General features: G+C 42.5%; 1 protein-coding gene across 1 annotated transcript in view; it reads right to left on the bottom strand.

Annotated features, from left to right (window-relative positions):
- Positions 1 to 22,412, bottom strand: part of DGKQ (diacylglycerol kinase theta) — a 98,506-nt gene extending 76,094 nt beyond the window's left edge. Inside the window, exons 1-2 of the mRNA XM_067315969.1 lie at positions 22,172 to 22,412; positions 359 to 438 (exon numbers count right to left, since the gene is read on the bottom strand). Of these exons, the coding sequence (XP_067172070.1) occupies positions 359 to 438; positions 22,172 to 22,412 (321 nt within the window). The remainder of the gene's footprint in view (positions 1 to 358; positions 439 to 22,171) is intronic.
- Between the last annotated feature and the right edge of the window lie 1,628 nt (positions 22,413 to 24,040).

Below are 24,040 nucleotides of genomic sequence, written 5' to 3'. Positions count from 1 at the left end.
GTATGATGCGCTGTATGGTTTTCTGAGTGCACTTCCTATCAATCAGTCACCACACTCCATTACAGCAAGTCATCCAGGTAATGACACATATGTTAAAAAAAAAGAAAGTAATATTTAAAGAATGCAAATAACCACTCTTCAGACAGTCTGTCTACAGCCACCTATTTGCAGGCAAGTTTGAAGGGAAATGTAAAACTTTGCCTCTGCATCATAAAAAAAGAAAACTTCATTGATGAGTAAAATATTTGACTTAAACAGTAATATATTAACAAGCCACTATGTTAATACACTGTGGCTGTTAGCGATAAATTTGTGCCATTATCCCAAGAAAGAGACGTGACAGTGTGTGCTTACTCACCCTTACAAGGCTTGGAGCAATACATGAGCATGGTATCTTCACATTCTTGAGGCACTTTTCATGAGACATGAAGTTGCAAACTGTGGAACAAAAAAGAAATGTTAGCAAGTCTTTCAAAAACAAGGGACATTTCTGTTAAAAACCAAAGAGCCACATGTAGCCAAATGCAGTTAGGAACACATCTTTTTTTAGTCACAATAGCTCTCCCCTAGCTTTGAATATGTACGTCACTGTCACACATCTTGCAGCGTGTGAACTGCAACTAGTTTTGTTACTAAAATGTTAGTGATAGAAAAGTTAGGAAGAAAGCTATCTCTGAGTGAGTTACCTACAGCAAGTCATTTCCCCATTCTCTCTATAAGCACCGAATGGGATCTTAATATTCAGAAGAGATTTTAAAGTAACTGCCTACGGTCAGAAATAGCTCTTTGGTATAGCCAAAGTAGGTGCACACACCTGAAAATGAATTCTTCTGCAAACTACTACATGTGACAGGAATCAATGGGAGAAAGCACAGTACTGTTGCACACCAAGTGTAATGGAGGAAGGAGATGAAACCAGAAGACACTGGCTACACGCAGTTTTAGAAGTCAAGAGTGCCTAATTACTTTTCTGTGGTGGGAACAATAGGTAAGAATCCCATGCAAGCTTTACAAAACACACCTTAAAGCAAGATTGTGTTTGACAATAATTTCTCCCAGGGATAGTATTTTCCAGTTTGTTACTGTGAATCTACGTGATGTTATGCTGTGCAAAGAAAACACGGCATTCTTTATTGCATTCCTACCGCCTAGCATTAACTAGGAAATCATAAGCCACACAGCTATGGCTTTAGAGCCCTCCGTGCCTGAGAAGCACTGAACATGCATTTTCAGGCATCTCCGTATCCCATGTGAAATTACAGATCGTTCCAAGTGTTTGTGGCAGAAAATTATTTGTGATTAGCAACTGTAACCGTACACAGGAAATGTTCACACATCTCTGCTTTTCAGATGCATGCTGTAACATTTCTTAAGTTTCATGAGCAACTGGAAAAAACAACCCACTTCAAGTTTCCCATCTGCAATCCATGAGCTATATTTATGTTGCTGTTACTGATAGTATGTGCTAGCACCACCAAAAGCAGATAATATTCCTCTCTTCCCCAGCTCATTTACTTGTCACTTCACAACACCACTTCTCTCATGCCAACATAAGGATTTAAATTCAGCTTTGTTTCTCTATGTTTTACTGTCAGCCTGCACAAAGTAACCTTTCCATTTTGGTGGCACAAAAGCAGGGATGACTCCTTTCATATTAGTACCATCATGTGTTCGGTAGGCCGAGGTTTGCTTTTCATTAGTCTGCAAGTCGAAACAAAATAAAACAAGAAGTAGTACAAGTCACTAGTGCATACAAACATGTTATTCATCATCCACGGCAGAACACAGAGCAGCTACTGCATTGATGAAAGAGTCTCGAAACACGAGACTTCTGTTTCAGTGCTACAAAGCATAGCGTGCGTCTTCATGATTGATAGTATTCCCGACTACATGGAGCAGATGAGGAGCAGGAACAGTCACTAAAGGGATAATGAAGCAAATCCCCAAAGCTGAAAATGTGGATACCCAACACATTTGAAGGTTCTCCCTGTGGAAGAAGGAGCATATACTGATTTTATCCAGTGCATCAACACAAAAGAAACAGAGCAGAACAAAGTGATTGCCCAGGCAGAGGAAAGATGTCCCTCCTGACCCCAAAAAACAAACAAAAAAATCCTGGTAAGATCTCACACAGAGAGCTGGTGAATGTCTATCACATTTATGCATGTTATCACAACATAGATGTAGATGGACACAACCCAACCACTCTTCAGCTCCCTGAAACATTTCAGTTCATGCTTTCATGAGAGGCAACTGGTTGCTGGGAGAACAGGTCTGCAGGGGCTGCGCTGGAAAAGCCTCACGCTCAGCTACGAACCAGCCTGGATTTAAGCACACGCTCCCCAACACTATGAGAACACACGTGCCCCAGCTGTTCATTTAGGTGGCCTCTTCACTATCTCACAGGTGGTACCCAAAGCCCAGTTGAACATGACCTGGTGAGAGGGACAGACTTCTGCATGCAGAAGCATGGAGGCAGACCTTCCCAAGTCATGAAAATACCCATGAAAGGCAACAATGCCAAATTTCAAATACAGACAGGCCTCCATCAAGAGTGTCATTAAGGAGTCGGTCAGTCAAGGAAAACAACCTCAGTGGCTACTGAAATTCAGTCAAATGATAGTATTCTCCTTCACTTTTCTGACTCAGAGGCAGAAATGGAAGAACAGAGCAACACACCATAAATTGTTCCCAGAAGTTTTATGATCTCCAAGACATTCCTACACAGAGAGGAAGCCACAGCCAACAGAAGACAGCCCGGGAGACCGGTATCTCCAAATGGTTACCAGCTTTCTTTTAAGTGCATGCATTACAACTCAATACACAAGTTAACCAAGCCCTAAACAAGCATCTCGGGGAATTCAGAGGAGAATACTCTAAGTCAGCCTGCAGAAATGACCCTCCTTCCAAGGGCATGGGTCTTGGGAGACATTCCCCATTTATCCAGACAACTCAGGTCACTACACAACACTACTCAGTCTTCTGCTCATGGTGACAGAGGCAGTCAAGTATGGTCCTGCATAAAGACGGCATCTCATGGTTCAGCTGAACATGGCAGGGCAGAGAAAAATGTACTAAAGAACGATTTGAACAGGCAACTTTGGACAAGCAGAAAAGCGTAAAGGTGAATAAGGATTTTAATTATTTGACTGAGTACATAAAGACAAAGTTGACTCTTAGAAATTAATGAGTTCGCTAAAATTTCAAAGGAAGGATTGAAGCATTTCTGCAGAACCAAAATAAGGAATATCAGGAGACAAACACAGAAGGATAGCAGTGCCTAAACATAGATTCTAACATTTTTTTGTGAAAGATTTGCATAATTTTTTCAGGAGGTACTCACACCCCTCCACTGCTTGTCACATGCTTCAAATTCAGCAGTGAGGATGTACTCTGGCTAAGTGTCTTTTTACTCTCCTACAAAATTTCTCACGGGTTGAACTAACTCTCATAAGTCACCGTTTTGTTTTTATTTTCCATATTGCCCAAGAAAACAAATAAATGGCAGCAAGCAAAAAAACCCTGAAACATGAGCAGTATTTGGGGGAAAAAAAATCCTAAATCTGTGTTAGTACTCCCAGATCAGCAACACATGTAAGCCTGGAAATTCTAAAAGCCAGGAGGGGGATGGTATTTTTAAGGGATGATCTTTGATCAGGGAAAACAAACCAGAAGATGCTGTGTGAAGTTTCAGAAGATGGAATGCAAAATTTTGAGAAAACAGCATTTAAAAGAAAAGGAAGAGGACAGACTGTTCTTTCTATTTATAGAAAGAGGCTTTTCATTGTACATTTAAACTCTCACAAGCTACAGTAAGGCACATCTATGGATCACCTAAGTCAAAACAAGGCAATTTCAAACACAACTTTCAGATATTGTATACAAAACTGATGGTTTCCCATCAAGCTTGAAAGACTAGAGTGTTAAGTTTACCCTTTAGCTAAGCATTTTAAGCACTATCAAAAGTACCTAACAGCATGGACAGAGAGACAAATATTTGGGACGTATCCAAAGAAAAGAATGTCCCTAAGCTTCAAACCGCATCAAATACAAGGTACCTACATTCATGTTTAAGCTGCATGAAGCTATACAACATCTAGGGGGAATGAACACACATGATTTCGAGAGAGACTGAAAGAATCCAGAAGTTTGCTTATTGGCAGGTTCGGGGATTTGATATGGTCTCTCTGAGCCATAACTGTACATTCAGGTGTACAGCAACCACATTTGACAACTTTCCCTTGTGCCCCCCAATAATTAATAATGACTCCAGTCTTGTGAAAAAACAGATATTCCCAATGCGCAGCAAGACAACAGATGGCCAGCAGGCACCACAAAAGCACTTCTGTATTTCCTCTCTGTCCACATCAGGGATGAGACATATCATCAATTTAATTTATACATTCATTTTTTCATTTGCTAAACTCTTAAAATTATAGCTACCAAGTTTGCTCTCCAAGAGGATCAAGAAAAGTTAATAGAAAGACCAAATTGGATTTCATCTTCTCCTTGATGTGACCTATTTAACGAAAGAATTACTACGGACCTATTCACACGTATGCTCTTAACCCTAGGGCATTTCTTTCATTTCAGTAGGCACCCTGATGTTGGAGCCTACTGAAAGCATCTGCAAGAAAAACTGAAGTTCTTCTTCCGAACACATATTCAAATGGTTTCCTGAACCCAGACTTAGTAAACATTTCCCTGACCAGATTTGCCCTAACAGCACCTCTTCCACTCTGCCTCAAGTTGCTACACCCCAATTAACATGCACCAGTATCACAAGCGGCAAGAAGTCACTTCTTCCAACAATTACTTCTTGCTTTCTTTGCTCCAGGGTAGGATAACCCATGGTTTTGGAGGAGGTGATCTGGTATTAATACGGGGGGCAACACCCTTCTCATTGCAACAGGTCAAATTGAGGACTCTCAAAGTGCAACCTCCTGCACCTGAAGACTGGGGCAAGTTTCTGTAGCAGAGAACTCTCTCAGTTCACACCTTAGGTGCACTGGTACCCACAGGAGACCCACAGCAAGTTTCACTAATTCCCAAGAAACAACACCAAGTCTTGGCCAGCAGCTTGTCACAGACCCAGCAACTGGGAAAACTTAATCTCCCAACGTGAAGTGACAACAACACTACTCCTTAACCTGCTTGAATGATTTATCAAATATTAATTTAACTGCATGCTGCACATTTGTGAGTGCCATAACTAAATTGCATTCTGCTCACCTGCAAAAACCATAACTTTCAGCAAGCTGCCACCAAATTTTCCTCTAATCTTCTAACAAATGTTATAGATTACTGAATAACCTAGTTAGTTAACTTTATTATTCTTGTTTTTAAAACAAATAGCTCAGTCACATCAGTAATACAATAGTTTTCCCAGCAATCAGTGTACGCTAATTTTTCCCAGAAATGAAAATTTTAAGGGCAACATATTACAGAACATACTCAGCTCATTAATGGGGATATAAATAAAACTAAAAGAAGAGTAATAATTCTCCGAGGCATCTTGTTAAATTCAAGGGCTTGGAAGAAATCCCTGTCTCAGAGAGCTTACAGGACAGGATTGTTTGTCATATCTAGGAGTATTACATAAATGAAAACCATCTATAACTCTCCATGGAAAAAAACTGTGACGTTTATGTAGATTACATGAAAGAATTACCTAAGATCTGCTTTATAACACACCGTGTTCTATCAAAAAAGGCAAAAAAACAAAACAAAAAAGTGAGGGCCTTTTGAAGATCTGATGCTGGATGTTGTAAGGACCTAAGTGTCAGCAGTTCTGTAGCTTGGCCACTGCATACATGTGCACACATGTGCACCCTGGGAATTTATGCAGCGGCACAGTGATGGCTTTTGCGCCCCTTCCTCTCCCATTCCTTTCCTAAAAAATTCTAACATTCAATTTGCCATTTTTAATACTTAAGCACTGGGCATGTGCTTTCTTAGACCTACTATAACTTAGTTTCTTGCCTGATTGGTAAAAGCTGGTTGAAAGCCCACCAATTTGTAAGATTGTTTTTCCCCCCTCATACACATCTATTTGTATTCATCGACCCTGAGCAATGAAATGGTAAACTAAAATAAAATCACTCTGAATAAAGATTCTTCTGAATCTCAGAAGATTCCTCAGGCTCCTGAGGAACCTTCAGCAGTTGGTGTCCAATTTAGTATCTCGAATAGCTTAGAAACACTGGAAACTCTCATTACTCACCTTTTTGAGGGGGAGGGGGCTGTTGAAGAGTAAGTTGAGTAGCATAAGCCCTAATAAAAGATCCTTGCCAAGAATCCACCTACAACCTTGTTTCAGTTCATTTCCTCCCTTCATTGCTTTTATCTGCTACCCAAATTCAGGCCTGTAGCCAATATGGTTTTATTTTACCATTTCACACACAGTGAATGTAAACTTTCCATTAGGGAGAGATCCTTTCTCTACATAGCACCCTTGGTTACATCCTTCTTCCAGTAAGATACTCAAAAAAAAGAAGATAAGAAAAAGGCTGTGGTTGTGACCAAGAACTTACCTGAAACTGGACCATCCTTCAGGTGACCAGGGAATGTTGTCAACATTTTCTTGAATGCACAGAAATCATATTAAAAAATAAATATAAATAAATAAATAAACCTTCTACTTGACTAAATTTTGGGCAGCTTTTATCCAACAACAGGTGTTGAAAAAACACCTAGTGCAAGCGTTATAGATGATACTTATCCAGACAAATGTCATCTTTAAAAGGACATCTTTAAAAGAAAAGAAAACAATGTGGTTGGAGAAACACAAGGCAAAGCCCTCAACAGACACATAAAGCACAACTTTACTGCTTCCTTCCTGAACTGGAATGTGCCTCTGTAGTCACACCTGTTTTAGTCTTAAAGTTTAATGCATCCATGTCAAAAACCCAACACATTTAGAAATAGCTTCCTGGATTAGAAGCAGATAGTAGAATTATGTTCTCCCCACCTCTAGCTTTATTGCAGCTTCCACTCTTTCTCGTAATATCCCCACAATCTGAGATTCTCTTTTTTACATGACAACCTTCAAATAATTATTGCATTTTATACACCAGATATAATCCATCTATAGTCAGATTTTTCTTTTTCCATCTGAACAAAGCCCAGCAACTTGCAAGGAGCAAAACACATTCCTCCACAAAAGGAGGAATATTATTCTGTTGCTGTTTCTTCAGTGAATTGTCGGGATTAGGCAGAGTATCTACTCCCTGTCAGCTTTAGCTGATGGTATAGGCATCTTCCTTGTATGCTACCATATGCCCAGCACTACAGAGCAGCTCCCGTGGTGAGGAGAGCGAGCCTTCAATTTCAGCAGCAATCTTAGAGTAGCGCAAAGGATACGCAGTTCAGCTTCAAGTCTTGTGCTACATAGCAAATGTCACTACATGTTAAACGCAAGAGGTACTACAGAAAGAATAATCACTAATGTCATTTACTCCAAAGGAGGTTATTTTTACAGCAGGGTGAGTTTTTCCATTCCTTCAACAACTTTCATTTTCAGTAACTCTAGTACAGAGCATTAATGTTAAGAGGCTTTCAGAGAAAGAATGTCTAACTACAGAAGACTTAAGGTCAGACTTTCACATGCTGTAAATCAGCCTGACTCCTTCAGACTCACTAAAGCACAACAATTTACACAAGCTAAGATTTTTGTACTTCAAGCCAACACGCTAGCTCATAAATTTGGGCACATAATATACATCTCATTCTTATCAAGATGGAAGAATGAATTAAAGTACACCCCCAAAAGCATTTCCAAGCTTTCTGTCAAGCCTACTGGTGAGAAGAGATAATCTATCACTACTCCTAGCAACATAAATATTTCTCAGACAGACACAATTAATACAAACTTCTGTTTTCTACATTACCAACTTAAATAAGGCATCAACAGTCCAGAATGCGAGGAAGTATTTAAATTTGCCTATGCTATACCAAGCTATTATTGCAACCTATTGTAACCTCTTTGGTAAGTAAAGGCATTTCCTCTCCCCAGAGACAGAACCATCAAAAGTCCTTCAGAATTATGAAATGCTCTCCTACTGTAGACATCAACCCTGAGAATGCTACAAATTCAGCAATTAACAGAAAAATCACTGGATTTATCAAAATGAATCATTGAGAGAATTCAGAGATCTCATACGATTTACACGGTGAAGAGATGAAGACATTCCTGAACCCAAAGAAGGAGGAAAGCTTTAGGATTCAAACCCATTTCTTCTTGCATTTGCAAATCAAAAACTCAGCCCACGCAGAAAGGTACAAGGGTAGCAACAACTCTGCTTCAGTGGATTTCAAACAGGCATATTGTAGTTTAGGCAGAGTGTTATTTCTATGCCACATACGTGCACTGTCAAAATCATTTTTACAGAAACATTTCCTATTTTGGGCATGAAACTCAGTATGTTCCAGAGTTAACTGTAATGAAAATACATAGGTAGCATATCAATTTTCACATAAGACTGGGCAAGAAGCAATTTGAAGAGTTCAGCTAATCACGTGTTCCTGACAAGTGTCAGTCAGACCTGCCACCAAAAAGCACCGAGGACAGACAATCAACAGTCTCTCAAGGCAAATTCCTCCAAACCCTTTTCAGTCCTTACAGGTAAGAGCATGGTGCTTGGTGCTTGATGTCCAAACTGAATCTCTCTTACTAGAACTTACATCCATGTTTTCTTGGCTATAACCTACAGCCATTAAGAATTGCTTATTTTTCTTTCTCTTCATAGACAGTTTTGCAGTTAGATAACTTAGCAAGGCAAGGTGGTGGTTATTTCATCAGTTCAAAGAGGTTTATTCTTGGCACTTACCAACAGCAGAAGACACAGAAGGTAGCAAAGCTTATCTGATCTTTCAGGTGGTTAGAAATACGTTATTCTTACCTCTCTCCTCACACACCAAGAAGGAAAAAGAAAAAAGGAGGTATCTCAAAAAAACTAAAAAACGTTGGCTTGCTCAAACCAGTTTAATAACACATACAATGACAAGGGTGTTCAGTGCAGAAGGTGTAGCTACTGCAACATACTCAAAAAGCCAGAAGAAGGAAGGTCAACTGCCTATAGATGGACTAAGCAAAGCAAACAAGAAACCAGGTAAGCCACTAAGTAAACCAAAGTTTTTAGGGTGTTATGCAAGTCAACGCCAACAGTCTCTACTTCCCAAACAATCAGCCAGTTGGAGTAAAAGAAATATTAACACCAAGACAACCCAGGCCAAGTCAGTCTAATTCAATCAAAACAAATTTTTACTTTGGTCAAAAGTAGGTAGGTTATTTCCCTCCTCCCTCCCTGCTCCTTTATAGCGTGTTCCTGCTACTTAAATGCTTATGTTTCACTGACACAAACAAGAATGTGGTCTTATAGGTATAGCGCTTCTGCTATTTAGAAGCCTTTTCAGCTCATTTCTTAAGTTGTCCACTGTCCTGCAAGCAGGCTACTTTACTCAATAGGACCATCCTTGTGTGCACTGCAGAGATCCACTGAGTAGAAGACAATAGCTTTGAGGAAATGTCCAGAGGCTAAGTAGTCAGAGGTTGGAGAAAAAGATATATAAAAAAACAACAACTCAAGTTTGTTTTCACATTAATAAAAGACACATTGTTATTAGATAACCTTATGCAGATTAGAGTATTCAGACTGATGGATGAGAGGCAATTTTCATGGGTAACTTAAAAGCAACATTCTCTTTTCATTGGATGTTTGTGGGATTAACTTTTGCATTTGTCATACAGCTTTGAGCTCCTCTTTCATTATAACAGCTTGCCACACATTTAGTTTTTTTGTTTAGGACTGTGACCACAGCCCAGTCTGAATACTGTGACTATTCATTCAGAGAGGTAGGCTGTGTGCAGTTGTAGACCTTGCCAGCTTATTTCCCAGTTCAGCAGAAACATGTGAAGACCTGTACAGTATACTGGTGTACTCTCTCAGACAAAACACAGCTTAGGATAAAGTTAGAAGTCTGTTGTGCAATGCCTGCTAAGTGGGCCAGCTCACCTCTGAAGTTACAAAGGAAGCAAGCAGTCTTGAAGGTCAAATTATCTTCGCCTCAACATACTGCAGTCTTGTACAGAAAAGAATGCATTCTGTGAACAAAAGAAATTCTAATATGCGATACTTCACCAGCTTTTCAACGAAACTTGCTGAGAAGTACATAGCTAGCACTCCCCCTAAAATACCAACACAGCAAACTAGGGTGATCTAGGTTATTAACATTTAGATGTCACATTTAACATCTAGAAGAAAAAAAAAAAATCCTGTAGAAGCTTCCAAGTCTAGAAAGAGCTCTATTACGTCTACTCACAGAGCTCCAAGAGGTGGTCCTTAGAGACTAGCTCTTGCCTGTTGCTGTTCATACCACAGGCAGTAGAAAAGCAGTCCATTAGATGATTTGGCCTCTCCAGAACACTTCAAACAGCTACAAGATAGGAAGGGACAACCTCTGAAAGCTTTAAGAATTTAGACGTTAAAAACACCCCCTCTCTCACTGTAATGAGAAACCCTGGGCCTTTGCTCGTCTTACTGTTCAATTAGACCATGTCGTGGATGGCAAGAGGCTGAAAGCAAAGACAACACAAAATCTCTTCCAGAGTTTTTCCTTCCAAAATCCAAAAGAAATCACAAGCCTTTTCAGGTTTTCCCAATACTTACTGAGAATATTTTACTTGTACATACCAAGTTTTCTTTCTTTCTCTGGGATTCTCCTGTTTTATCAAATAACCAGCCACAGCCATCTCTGCTGGAGACAGAAGCACATGCCCCATTTGCTCAAAATACAGTCCTGCACAGTAGGGCTTGCATGGTATTTTTTACTTCCAGAATTGTCTACAAGAGAGTGCTCTCTCTCTCTGTATGTTTATATATATATATATATAATATAAATATATACACATATATACACACACACACATATAAATGGACAGATATCCAAAAGAAGTGGTTTTGTAACACTTGAGCTCTGTAATTTTGAGGCAGAAGATTGGCATCTCTGTTCATGTGTATGTTAGGAAAAACCATAGCAACAGGTCATGTGAGAACAAGACAAGCTACTGAAGAGCAAAGCAGTCAAAAGAGTTCAAGGATATACTTGAACAATCAATAATAAAAGTGCTGATTTGGTTAGAGTAGGTTTGCTTGAATTGTAAAAGCCTTTCAAAGCCCCTGGGCTATTCTAAGAAACTCTCTCTCTCATTATTAAGGCTCTAAATATTCCAAAGTATAACAACAAACTATCTTGCTGCTCAGTCTTCCCTGGAAGACAATAACCCCAGCACTAACAAATGAACTAACATATCTTCACGTGTCAGAACAACACCCTCAGCGTCCTCCTGCTCCCAGCATAACCCACATCAGGTTTTCCAAACCCTGGTAAGCAGGCTGAGTTAGAACATCTACAGCTGGAGAGAGGACAAAACCACCTACACTACGTGTTCAGTACCACAAAGGCTTCATACTCCCAGAAACAAACGCAAAAGCACAAGCAAGCTCTACTACTGCAGCAAAAACCACCACCTCCGTTTGGTCAAGAGGGTTTTCTATTTTCTAGGTTGTGACCATAGCCAGAAGAAAACGAAGACGCCCCATCGGCTGAGCCTATAGAAGGACAAAGTGGTCCACCCTCTCCAGTCAGCACACTGAGGTTCCCTCTCCTTCCATGCTGCATGCAAGACAGCCAGTAATGAAACAAAATGCTTTTTCAGGAGGAAGGGAGGGCGAATACAGGCTTAGATCAAAAGAGAAAAGAGAGTTCTGCCTAGACTTGACCTTCTCTCCCTTAGCAAAAGGCGGATCAGGCTTCCCACCTCTGAAATGAGGGTGGGCACGGAATTTCAAAGTCTTACGGTTTCAGCATAGAACAAGTCCCTGGCATCATGAACTTCTGTTTCTTCAGACACATGGAGGATGACTGATGCTCAGCTCGCATCCAGGAAGCACCAATACATTCCTCTTCCTTGAGCACTAGGGTCAAAGATAGGACAACTCTGCCCTGGCACTAGGCACTGCCTTGCTGTTGGAGAATCAGAAATTTCCAAGAGGGCTAAGACGTCAGAAGACAACTTAACAACTTGCTTCCTGACCGCTTCCCAAAGAACATGTTCCAGAGAAAGAAGCATCCCATTCACAATGTGCAGTTGCACAGGGAGCCTGGAGAGACAGCGGTTTTCCCCTCTGTCCAGTGATTTCGTTTTCCTCTGTGACAACACAGCGCATCCACTACGCAACAGCAACAGACCACTGGGATGGCTGTGATTCTCCAGTCCAGCAATGAGGAATCACAGCCTCCCAATCTTAGGACGCTGGCACTGGTGCTCAGTGGTGCTGAAGACAAGAACCCTGAACAGAAATCAGCTCTGAACCATATAAATCTGTCTATTTGAGGGGAATCAACTGAGCACTTCACTTTCTCTTTCATACAGGCTAGAGGATGAAGGTTGCCTGCATAAACCAGATGCCAGCCCAAGTGACAGAGCCCTGGCATTTTGCCAGGTCTTCCAGATTACCACCTTTACATTGACAGAAAGGATCAACCAGCTTGAAGCCCGACAGAAGAAGGTCTAATCACCCTTGCTACACCTGCAGCAAAATAGCTCCGCTCTCTCTACTGGTTACAGCACTAAGGTCATGGAGAATTACAGTTCTGTGTACTGCTAACAAGATTCACCCAACCAATTCAATCTGGATTATTTATCATTCAGATTGAGCAGACACATTTTCTGAGAGCTACTGGGACAATATTTTTTCATAAATGGCATGGCTTCCCCCCAAAATTCCTTGCCACACAGCTTCCCAGAGTAAATACACATTGGGCTAAGACCTTTCAGGATGTATTTGGACTCCAATATGGTGATATGGTCACCATGCTCAATGTTGAGAGCATGTCCTCATCCTATAGATCACCACTTGTCAGAATCCCCAAAAGTCTAATACCTGGGGGAGTCTAGCTCCTAACACCCTCAGAAGGGAGAGCAGAGTCCTTCCAGTGAAACCCAAGTCGAATCTCAGCAAAATGCAAGGGGGGTGGGAAGAAAGTCAGAAGCCACCCGCTACCGACAAGCCTCCTGAAGAGCAATTAATTACTGGTCTTTCTCCTGACTTTGTCTGAAGCTGGAGCTTCTTGTCTTCTACTGCAGATTGTCCAAGTAATCAGCTGAACCTTAGATAAAAAACAGGGACTGCAACATAGGAGTGTCAGCTTTGCAGCACCTGTAAGCAAGGTGGGAAGCCAGAGGCAGAGAAACTGTCTAGATGTGTAATGGTTTAAAAGAGGGGGTTAAGAAAGAGGACTCAGCCAGAACACAGAACTGTCTTTTGTGGGACTTGTACATCAGTATCATGAATATTAAAGACACGGTACTTAGCACCCTACTGCTGCCTGCAATAGCTTCTCCAATCCAGAGCTTTCGGTGATGCTTTACAAAAAGACACTTTGTCAATTGTTTACCACCATTCTTCAGCTGACTCGCAATTACTGCTCAAAACAAAGAGCTTTAGCTTACAGTATTCAAAATAGAACAATAGAGCAAAAAATAATAGGCAGTCCAACCCCAGCCCTCAATTACAAGGAAATTTCCCTGAAATGATTTGACAGTTGCTGCAAGTGGCCTTGCAACTCACACTTCACCATACTTAGGGAACCAACTTAAGTACTATAAGCTTCTAGTCCTCATATCCAGTCCCTGGTTGCCCAGTATAGCACATGTAGCTGCGACACACCACAACGTCAATGTCGTACTTCTATAGCTAGTTTCTAAAAATGCAGGTGGATGACACAGAGGTCTCCTACAAAAAAACAGTCCTGTGAACAGCTCTGCAATTTTAGACACACTCAGGCCAAAGCATCACTCCACCTACAATAAGGAAATAACAATAGCATTTCTTGAGGCTTTACAAAGAATTTGAGTTAAATTACAGAAGCAGGGTAAAACAGAACAGAATTTAAGATGTAGCAGGACTTCCATAAGCCATGGAGGCACTGTGGCAGAAAACTTCAATGTTGGATCTCTCAAATTGAAAAAAATTTAGAGACATTCTGAACATTACTGTCTTCAAAATAACCTTAACGTTGTTCTATATCTACAGGGCATATCACTGGGGGCACACAACATACAGCAAACGTGTGCCTGTGCAGACAGAGTCTGAATGAATTTGTTCAGTACAGGAGGGGAAAACAAGAATTTCTTCCAGAAGACATGAAAGTCTTCAAACGACCATGGGGAAAAAAAGGCAGCACTTTACATAAAACAAATCTCCTCCACCGAGTGATATAACAGGTATGCAGGAGGCTTATTCCCTAGGAATTTCACTGCCTTACACTTTCCTCTTCCCAGCTAAAAGGTGAGTACAGCACGTAAAAACGTAATGTGAAAATAAAATGTGAAAAGACTAGAATAAAAAACACTGGAAACCTTACCTATAATAACATCTATCTACCTCCACTGTGCAATTGGAATTTTAAAAGAAACACTGGGCAGCATTAAAAATCTGTGCCAGATTATTAATATCACTTAAGATATGCATGCTTCCTCTCTTAACTTGGATAACTTTACTAGGGTACCTCAATACTCCTTATCACCATGAAACAAAACAAAGGAGGGGGGAAAAAAGAGAAGTCGCCATGGCAACCTTTACCTCTTCTTCCTCTATGGCTCCATTTCCAAACCGCATCACAGACAGATGTGTACGAAACTATGGGATTGGGGTGAAAAATGGAGCTAGAAAGAAGAGTAAAAAGATTGCCAGAGAAACAGACTCTTATGCCAGCTCTGTACGTATGTTCAGTATTTTCTTTAACGCTGTTGCTGCATGGGTGTTAACATGGCCAGGAAATAAAAGGTAAATTATTTGTACAGCAGTGAATCAGAAGAGAAAAGAAAACATTCACAAGGCACTATTCAGAGAAAGGTTTCCAGGCTGAAGGGTTTAATCTTCATGCCACTTTCTTCGAATCAGCATTCTTAATTTTATTAATACAAATTTCAAGTATTTTAAAAGATTCCTGTCCAGAAAGAGCAGGCATTTCAATTATCATTGAAGCTTGAGTCACTGATAAGGCTCAGGCCTATCCTTATCTTGAATTTAAGGAACAGTCCCTTTCAAATGAATAAGACTATTCATAATTCATATACATATTTCTGCAGAACAGAAGCCTGCAATACCAAAGGTTATTATATGTGCCATTTATGAGTACACCACATCTTTCAAGTGCAAAAGCTCAGTTCACAGGCCAATAACATTCAAAAATCAACCCCTATAAAATTACAAATCATTCCTGAAGAGGGGCCAAAACATATCAAGGGTTTTTTTGTTTGTTTTTATTTTTTCCTGGATCAGACTGGCAAGGCAAGTTCTTGTACACACTATAGCATTTGCTCTTAATTTATTATGTAACATAATCATCTATTAATTTATACATATGAATTACCAAAGCATGCTGAAGGGTTATTAAGACTTCCCATGAGACAGTATTTAAAAACAAAAAAAGTTGCATTTGAGCAAAAGTATTGAATAAGCATAGGATATCTTCATTGTCTTTCCAGACTGCTCCCCAGTCTGGAATAGATTATTTTTCAGATAATCTATTTAATCCTACTGAAGAAAAATTCCTGAATGAAAAATAAAATAGTTTCAACAAATGTCAAGACACTTGCCAAAACAGGAGATATTTTGGAGCAAAGAGAAGATAACAGGAATAGAATAAGAGAGGTGAAAACCAGCACAAATATGATGGTACTTAACTGTATTAAGGGATCTTTTTAACCTTATAGGATCTTTCTCTTATACTCTAGCCTGTTTCTGAAAAAGGATTTGGCTGGGCAAGGCTGATATTCTCAGCTAAAATTGGGCGTATGAGGCACTGGTTAACTTCTTTTTATCAACATTAAGAACAGAAGCTACAGTTATGCAAGTCGATGGCACAGAGACCAAAACAGGAATTGTTTCATTTGTTTTTGTGCACATAGGAAAGACTTCTCCACAAAAAAAAACAACAAAAAAACCCCCAACAACAACAAAAAAGCATAAGAGCAGGAGATGCTCTGTTTCAAGTCAAAAGTTCATCTCCCAAAACTCATGAAATTCTGGTGTTAAGCGCTATCTATCTGTGTGGTTTGCAAAGCGAGGACTGACAGCCTATCTCCTCTGAATGATCACACAAACAGCATCCTCCCTGTCCCTCAACACTGCCTTCAACATTTCACTTTCTTTTGAGCCTGCGTCTCTGCCTTCACGCCTCTTCGTCCTGGCCTCGCACTCCGTTTCTCGCTCGACACCCCCCGTTTGCACAGCTGAATCCCCCCACCATCCAGAGCGCTGGAGCATTGCTCGTAATCAGGAGTGCCATTTTCTCAAGTCCCGTAACGGGATGGGAAGCAAGCAGAGAGCAGCACCGCGCTCTCCTCCACCCTTATTTCGAGGGTGCTCGCAGTAATTTTTGCTGGCACAAGATCAGCGCCAGGCTGCTGTGGCCCAGCACAGCCCGGGCAGACCGAAGTCTCTCACCAGCGTCTCTCCTTCCAAGCAATACCGAAAAGAAAAGCCCTTTGTTTAACTGTTCCTTCCCAACAATACCTTACCTTCTTGGCATTCCCCTACATCTACGGAGCAGGGGAAGCTGCAGAACTAGAAGAATAAAGTACATCTTGTAATTTTCAGTTTACTGGGATACGCACACAAGCAACGACCCCAAGAGTCCGCTGGAGTCCGAGCACAGCTGACATCTATTTTCCTGCTGATAGGAAAATTTGCCTTGGTCCCCGAAGCTCTTTTGTCTGCAAAAGATTATTCTGAAAGAAAGTGTTGCAACAGCTTTTTTGAAGAGCTGTCACTACCATCAATGACAGTACTGCAGAAATAGACGTAGATACGTGGTGCACAGCCCACGTGCATACAAGCCAGGCCCAGTCATCTCAATAGTCTAGTCCACTGCTGCATGCAGTGACCTCTGAGGCCATCTATATATCGTGCATCAACTTGCAGAAGCATCTTAAAGAGTTTTAAATTCTCTGAGTATTTGTGAATATCCAGGAAGTTTAAAAACACCTTTTCCAAACACCTGTATCAACCATGCTTTACGAGTTTTACAAAGGTGTTTTCCTTAAATTGAGCTGCTTAGCCACACCTTTGTCTTAAGTTTAACGCCTTCTTTATACAATGGATACAGTCCAGGATTGCTTGCCATAACCACCTCCTCAGGGAAATTTGTATTTGCAACGATTTACATTTACTCTGGCATCTTAAGTGATTTGGGGGGGGGGGGGGGGGATAAAATAAAAAAATAAAACCTATCTCACAAAAGGCATTTTTCATTCTGAAAACAGAACCTCCACAGTCTCAAACGGGATTAGCATTTTCACCTTATATTCAGATCCTTCCCTCATGTCCCCTCATACTTGAAGGAATCTTAGCAATTTCCTAGCATTCTTCTACCTTCTTTTGAAATCATGCAATGATTTCAGTACTGCAGAAATATTTTCCTGCAAAACATTTAAAAAATTGGTTAACAGAATACTCTTAAGCTCGCTGGTTAACAAGGTACACCAATTCTTATCTCCACACACTGCAGAGAAAGTACTGTCGAAAAAGGACCGAGTCATTTCCTGAATTACATCACAACAAACCAAGACATTAAAACATGACACATTCTGAAAAAGAAGTGCAGTGAGGAATAGAGGTTTTTTCTACAGATTCTTACGCTTCAGCTGGAAGTCCCATTTCCTAATTACTGTAATCTAATGCTAGCCTATGTAACAATACACTGCCTGTATTTTAACAGTAGAAGTATAAATCATTCAGCATCACCAAGCACTTCTGTTCTGAAAAATAACCAGAATGTCTCTAACAACTCACTGCATGGAAAACCTCCAGAGAACTGACTGTGGTCAACTCTAGTCACATTTTTCTCACTTTTAGTTGCTTGAGATGTTAAACAATGTTATTTTTACATAGCAAGTGGCATGACAATATTATACAAGTGGTATTTAAAAAGAAGTCAGGCAGGTGAGCAGTATCAGTGCAGTGTACTTATAATCCTGAACATACATCCAAGTAAACTGCTCATGCTCCATTTTAAATAGGGAAAAAGCAACAAATACATACATAAAATTACAAACGTACATGCTCTTCTTGATATATATATCAAGACACATGCATGCACACTCCTCCAGAGTCAAGAGAAAAAAAAACACTTAAATAAAAACAGGAAGGGAAATTACAGGTTGACTGTGGTCCAGTGAGTAATAAACTTGATGGGACTTTGCAAGTGAAACATCAGTAGGCAACAGTATGGCTTAAAAGGAAGAGTATTGTAACAGCACTGTTTAGAAAAAAAGAAGTATCTATACTTCCAGTGAGTTCCTTATCACATTGGATATCCAAAGATTAACTTTTGCTTTCTGCTTGGGAGCGCTCCATAACATCCTTCTCTCAAAACTGAAAGGCACCATTAAACGAGTGAGAAAAAGGGACAAAAGGCGATGAGAATGTGTTATATCATTTAGAAAGGCCCATATATGAGACACGCATCCTACCCTCTCCCCACTGCAGCTGATGTGGCTTGAGTCAACGTAAAAACATGAAGACAGCTGAATCACCTGGTTTCTATAGGTGTTGCAAGGGGAGCAGGGCTGCCAAAGGGATTTATGTGAGCAGTCACAGACTGTGTGAGCCAGCTCAGGAAAGACCTAGTGAGCAACAAGTGGCTGGAAGGAAGGCTTTGAGGTGATGAAACGCATGTTAGAAGCAACATAGGAAGGAGGACGTGACATAACCAGAAAGCAAGGGTCATCCAGGGACAATCTGATTCAAAGAGGAGACAGAAAGAAGCCGCCACCTAAGGGCAGCTCCAAATCGGGAAAAGAACCAGGTTTATGACAGCATAGTAAGTAGAAAAAACAGCAGTATGGATGAGCTATAAAGAGCATGTAACCGAAGAGGTAACAGAAGAAGAGAAAACAGACAAGCCGCAGGGAGCTTGCCCAGAAGAGAAGGCACGGGAGACAACTCAGGAAAATTACTTACCCTTGGGGTTGGAATTCAGAACAGCCAAAAAGTCACCAGAAACATCTGTTAAAAACTTCCAGGAGGAGAATGTGAACCAAAAACCTTGTGTGTCATCCTGCATGGGACTACGTGAAGTTTTCAGTTCACATTCTCCTGCTCAAGAACAGTGTCTGCACTTGGGTAATAAATGCTCTTTGTTGGAAAAAAAGAAAAAAAAAGAAAAAAAAGAACACCAACAACAGGTTCCTTGTTATAAAGCAAATGTCAATGCAGATTCATTGCTTAATGGGGTCATTTCAAGTGGAAAACCTCAGGATACTAAGCCTAATGTTATCCCAGATTATTTAATGAAAACATTCAAATGAAAGTAAAATCACTACAAAAAAGGTTTTTTTGATGAAAAAAGCAGAAATAGGACAGAGCAATCACTCAGAGATATGCATTCCTGAATAAGATGTTCTACATCCCAACTACATTTTAATAGAAACTTCTATACGTAGAAACTAGGACTGCAGGCCAGCCCTAGGCAAAAGGAAAGTGTTACCTGAACACACTGGTTTCAAGCAAGAAACCAAAACTTGAACATATTGGAAGGGGTGGAGGGGAGGCTGGGGGGTGAACAGCTAATGCGAGCAAAGATCACAGAAAAAAGACAGTTAGGAAAAGAGAAGTAAATTTAAGCCCATGAAATACTGATGTCACTTCTTACTGAAATACTCTGTCCAAGTTTTAAAGAAAAGACCGTTAAATGAGACTAAAGTACAGTACTTCAGAAAATGTTTTACATTGAAAGACGTAGAGTTCAATGTGCTTAGTCTATCAGAAAAATTAACTAGTCTAGCAGCTGTCCACCAAATACCTGCAAGAAAAGAACACAAGGCTTTTTAGAACATGCCTTAATGCAATACTGGAAGAATTATCGTCTGTGGGAAACTTACCAGAGAAAGTATGAAAAATTTTGTCCCCAAACGAAAAAAAAATAAGAGAGAGTGTATTAGTCTAGATGATGATTCAGGAACACTTAAACATATTAAAACTAAGCAGGATTAGATGAAAGATCATCTGAAATGGAAACCTGCAAGGAACAAGCTGCAGTTCTCATCCACTCTCGAACATGATGGATTATCAACACCTTCTTCATTGCCTCTGTCATCCATCACCAAGTCAGACTCAGGCAAAGACACAGATGATATATAAGAGTGCTAAGCAAAACCTGGTATTGGATTACTTGCTTTAGCACTTTCTGTGGCAAGTTATTTCCCACCTGATTTAACTTCTGGACTCAAATCTGGGAGAACATCGTCAACGCAAAATATATCTTCCAGCTGCAAAAGCTCTCTTCATGTATGCAAAAATCCCTATCATTTCTTTGCATCATCACTCATGATGACTATGATATTTTTCCCTCAAGTACTGTTAGAAGGACATGGGGAAAAGAAAAGCATAAATTCCTTTCAAGAACAAATTAGATTATCTTTTAAATCCAGACCAGCAAATAAGTTACATCTTTCAATCAATGTTCCAAATATTTTTCCACAATGGTTTTTTTAAACATTCTTTGCACTTGTTCCCCAGACGGATTCAGAGTTACCTGACGCAGTCTAGGATTTAAATGCAGCAAAGTCACATGCACTCAGTAGCACCTCAAACAGCAAAGTCGCATTGCATCTTAGCATCAAGCACATCCACTGTTGCACAGAAAGGCCTCACTACTGACAAGGAACATACTTAAGAATAAAGAAAGCAAGTCTTGAAAATTTGAACCGACTATGGGATAGAAGTAAAATTTTAGTGTGGTTTCACCTCAATGCTTGCAGTTTTTATTCTTAGATTGAAATACATCAAGAGCAAGCCAATCTTGTCAGAAGAAGGAGGAACTTGTTTTTTTTCTTTTAAACCGCAAGCATTAAGACTTTCTGGGGAATCTCACAGATCATTCACTTCCTTCAAAGCCGAGCTGAACGAAATCTCCAGGGTCAGGGAAGTTCCGCTGCTTGCCCCCAAAAGAGAAATAACTAAAGAAGTTGAGCGTGCAAGGGTATTGCCTCCCTTCTTTTCTCCCCCCATCACTACTTCCACATCCCTGAGGAGACGATCTCCCTGTTGGTCTAACTCCCAGTTTTAAACTACACCTTGGTCAGAGCAGTCGCACACCCTTCCCCACCCGGCTCCTACTGCTTAGGACGTTCTGCTAAATTGAGCAGACTCCAACCAACCAAAGGATGCCTGGAACGCGCATCCCCAGACGGCTGCCGAGGCACTGTCGGAGCATCTCCAGGTTCTCCTGTGCCAACAAGACACGGCGCAGCCTGCCCACATCCACAACGGGTGTACCTGGATCACAGCAGCTTCGCCAAAAAAAAGCCTTACTGTTCCTAAGGCAGGGGTTTACAGCATGAATATCACTCCGATCCAGCATTTGTGTCTTACTCTGGAAGAGCCGCAAGGTTGTCAGCCAACTTCAAAACCAGATTAAGAGAAATGGGAATTTCTGCTTCTACAAAGCTTGGAGTCGTTTTCGAGGTTCCACTTAGAACACAAAGCGTAAAGACACCAAACAATAACGCTATTTCCCAAAGCATTATTTGACTAACACCCAGCTAGCTCACCCGAGTAACACCCAGGTACATTCGGATCTAGACGTTTACACGTAAAATCGGCTTCGCTGCCAACGGCACCGCCAAGGGATAACCCAACTCTCGTTATCCCGCACACCGTGTTTTCCGTATTTCTCACTCGCAGGGCGCACGCACGGGCACACGCGCGCGCGCAGAAACCAGGCGTTCGCACCGCTCCTTCCTCGCCGAGCCCGAGCCAACCTGCGGCTCACCCCAAAAAGCAGAAAAATCAGGCTCCGCGAAGCGGGCGCGACGCAAGAGCGCGACCGCTCGCGCCGCGACCCCAGCGCCGCTCGCCCTCCCAAGGAAGCGGCAGCCCCAGGGAGCGGGGCGGCAGCAAAAGTAGAGACCGTCTACAAAGGGGGAAAAAAAGAAAGAAAGCAGGGATTTGGGAGCCTGGCCGGCCGAGAGGGCAGTGAACCGGCGCTCGGTGGCACCTCCGGGCCCAGCCGGGCCCCCGACCCGGCGGAGGGGTCGCTTCCCGCGGGGCGCGGGGGGGGGAGCGGCGGGGCCGGGGGTGGCCCCGGGAAGGCCGCTTACCGTCGCACTGGTATCCCGCCAGCCCCCAGATGAAGTCGGTGCAGCCGTGGCAGAAGGTGGGCTTGGTGAGGGTCACCCTGCGGAAGCCGTGCCCCGGCGGCACCGGCAGCGGCACCGGCAGCGGCGGCGCCGCGCGGCCCCGCCCGCCCAGCAGCGGGCTGGAGGCCGGGCTGCCGCCACCGCCGCCGGTGCTGCCGCCGCCGCCGCCGCCGCCGCGCAGCGAGCGCGCCCCGTCCGCCATGCCGGCTCCTCGCGGCGCCGCCGCCGCTCGCTTCCGCCCGCGCAGGCGGCGGCGGGGGGCGGGGGGCGGCGGGACGGGGACGGGGGGGGGCGGGCGGCGGGCGGGCGGGGGCGGCGCCCCGCGGGGGCCGCGGCGGGAGGGCGGCGCCGCGCTGCCGCCTGCCGGCCGCGCCGTGGCGCAGCACCTTCCCCCCCCCCGCCCCGGCGCGGCCCTCCCGAAAATAACCCCGCAAAAAGAATTTTAAAAAAAGAGCCTGAAAAAGCGGGGGATGAGCCCAATGACGAGGAGAGACTACGCCAAGAAGGTCACCGCCGTCAGAGCTGGCGTTTGTGGGGAGAGCGCCTGCTTTCTGCCCGGCCCGCGAGGGAGACGGCGCGAGCCGCCATCCCCTTGGCTCCGGCGGCGCGGCCCTCGGCTTGCCCTCTGCTCCGCTCCCCTCCGGCACGGGAGAGGGACGTTCATGCTCCCCGTGCCCTGCCTCTGCCCTTGGCGAAGGGATGCCCGGGGGAAAAAAAAAAAAAAAGAAAAACCCCGCTGTGCCGAAAAGCCCCGTTCCTGCTTGCCACCGGTGCCGCTTTGAACGCCGGAGCAGGCCCGGCCACGCGGGCCCATGGCGTGAGGGAGGCGGCCGGCCGCCCCCGCCGCGCAGTGCCACGCCACGGCCGAACTGCCGTCCGGCTCCTCATCGCCGCTTTGAACCGGATAACTTCCGTTGTCCGTATCTCATACGGCGTTGAAACGCACAAAGCTCTCAGTCTCACCAAGTTTTCTGGTTACGTGCTGTGTGGGAAAGATGGTTTGCCATAGATTTTCTGCCTTGTGCTCTGAAATTCTCTGCCTTTTCAGGGAAAAGATAAATATTTCTGCCCAGCAGTCTCTCTGCTCTGTGATACTGTGTATTTGTCTTCATCTGTTTGTGTTCACTCTGTGTCCTTTTTCCTAGTTTTGAATATCTCCACTTGTCTGGTTGTGTCCTAGGCCTCAGCTACGTCGTAAGGGAAAATCTCCATTGAACTGCTCAAAACAATGTCCAGCTACTTTCAGTAAACCATGACAGTAAAGAAAATGATTAGTTTAGATTTTTGTCCATGAATATCATTTATTGTATTTTGGTTGAAGATTTAATAGACCATCCTGCTACCTGACAAACATTAAAGTCCTAAAATTTCTCAGCATCTTCTGGCTTGTACTGATCTTACTTTGTAACTCCCTTCTGTATTATTAATAATGAATGTATTTATGATCAGGTACAAGAAGGATTTGACCAGTTCTAAGAGAACTGGTAAAAAGAGCTTAGAGACTGAAGAAAGCATTGTATGTCTTTTTGTGGTCAGAGGAGGACTGAACTGTTAGATGTGGAAGCTTTGAGAGATTTCTAATTGCTCCTACAAGCATGGTTTAGAAAACATAGTTAAGCTGTTGTAGAGCTTTATGGAGGCCCAAGTATACCAGAGGATGGGGAAGGGGGAAGCAAAGGGAAACCCTTTCCCTTGAAGACGTATGTGTCCTCTGAATACAATGAATGAACTGAAACCCATAATGACAGCTCCCATCTCCAAAAAGACCAAAAGGACAATCCAGGGAAGTACAGGTTGGTCAGCCTCACTTTGATCTTTGGGAAAATCGTA

Source organism: Apteryx mantelli, chromosome Z (genome assembly GCF_036417845.1).
Source record: "Apteryx mantelli isolate bAptMan1 chromosome Z, bAptMan1.hap1, whole genome shotgun sequence".
Classification (NCBI taxonomy): Eukaryota; Metazoa; Chordata; class Aves; order Apterygiformes; family Apterygidae; genus Apteryx; species Apteryx mantelli.
This window is presented reverse-complemented; position numbering and strand designations above follow the sequence as displayed.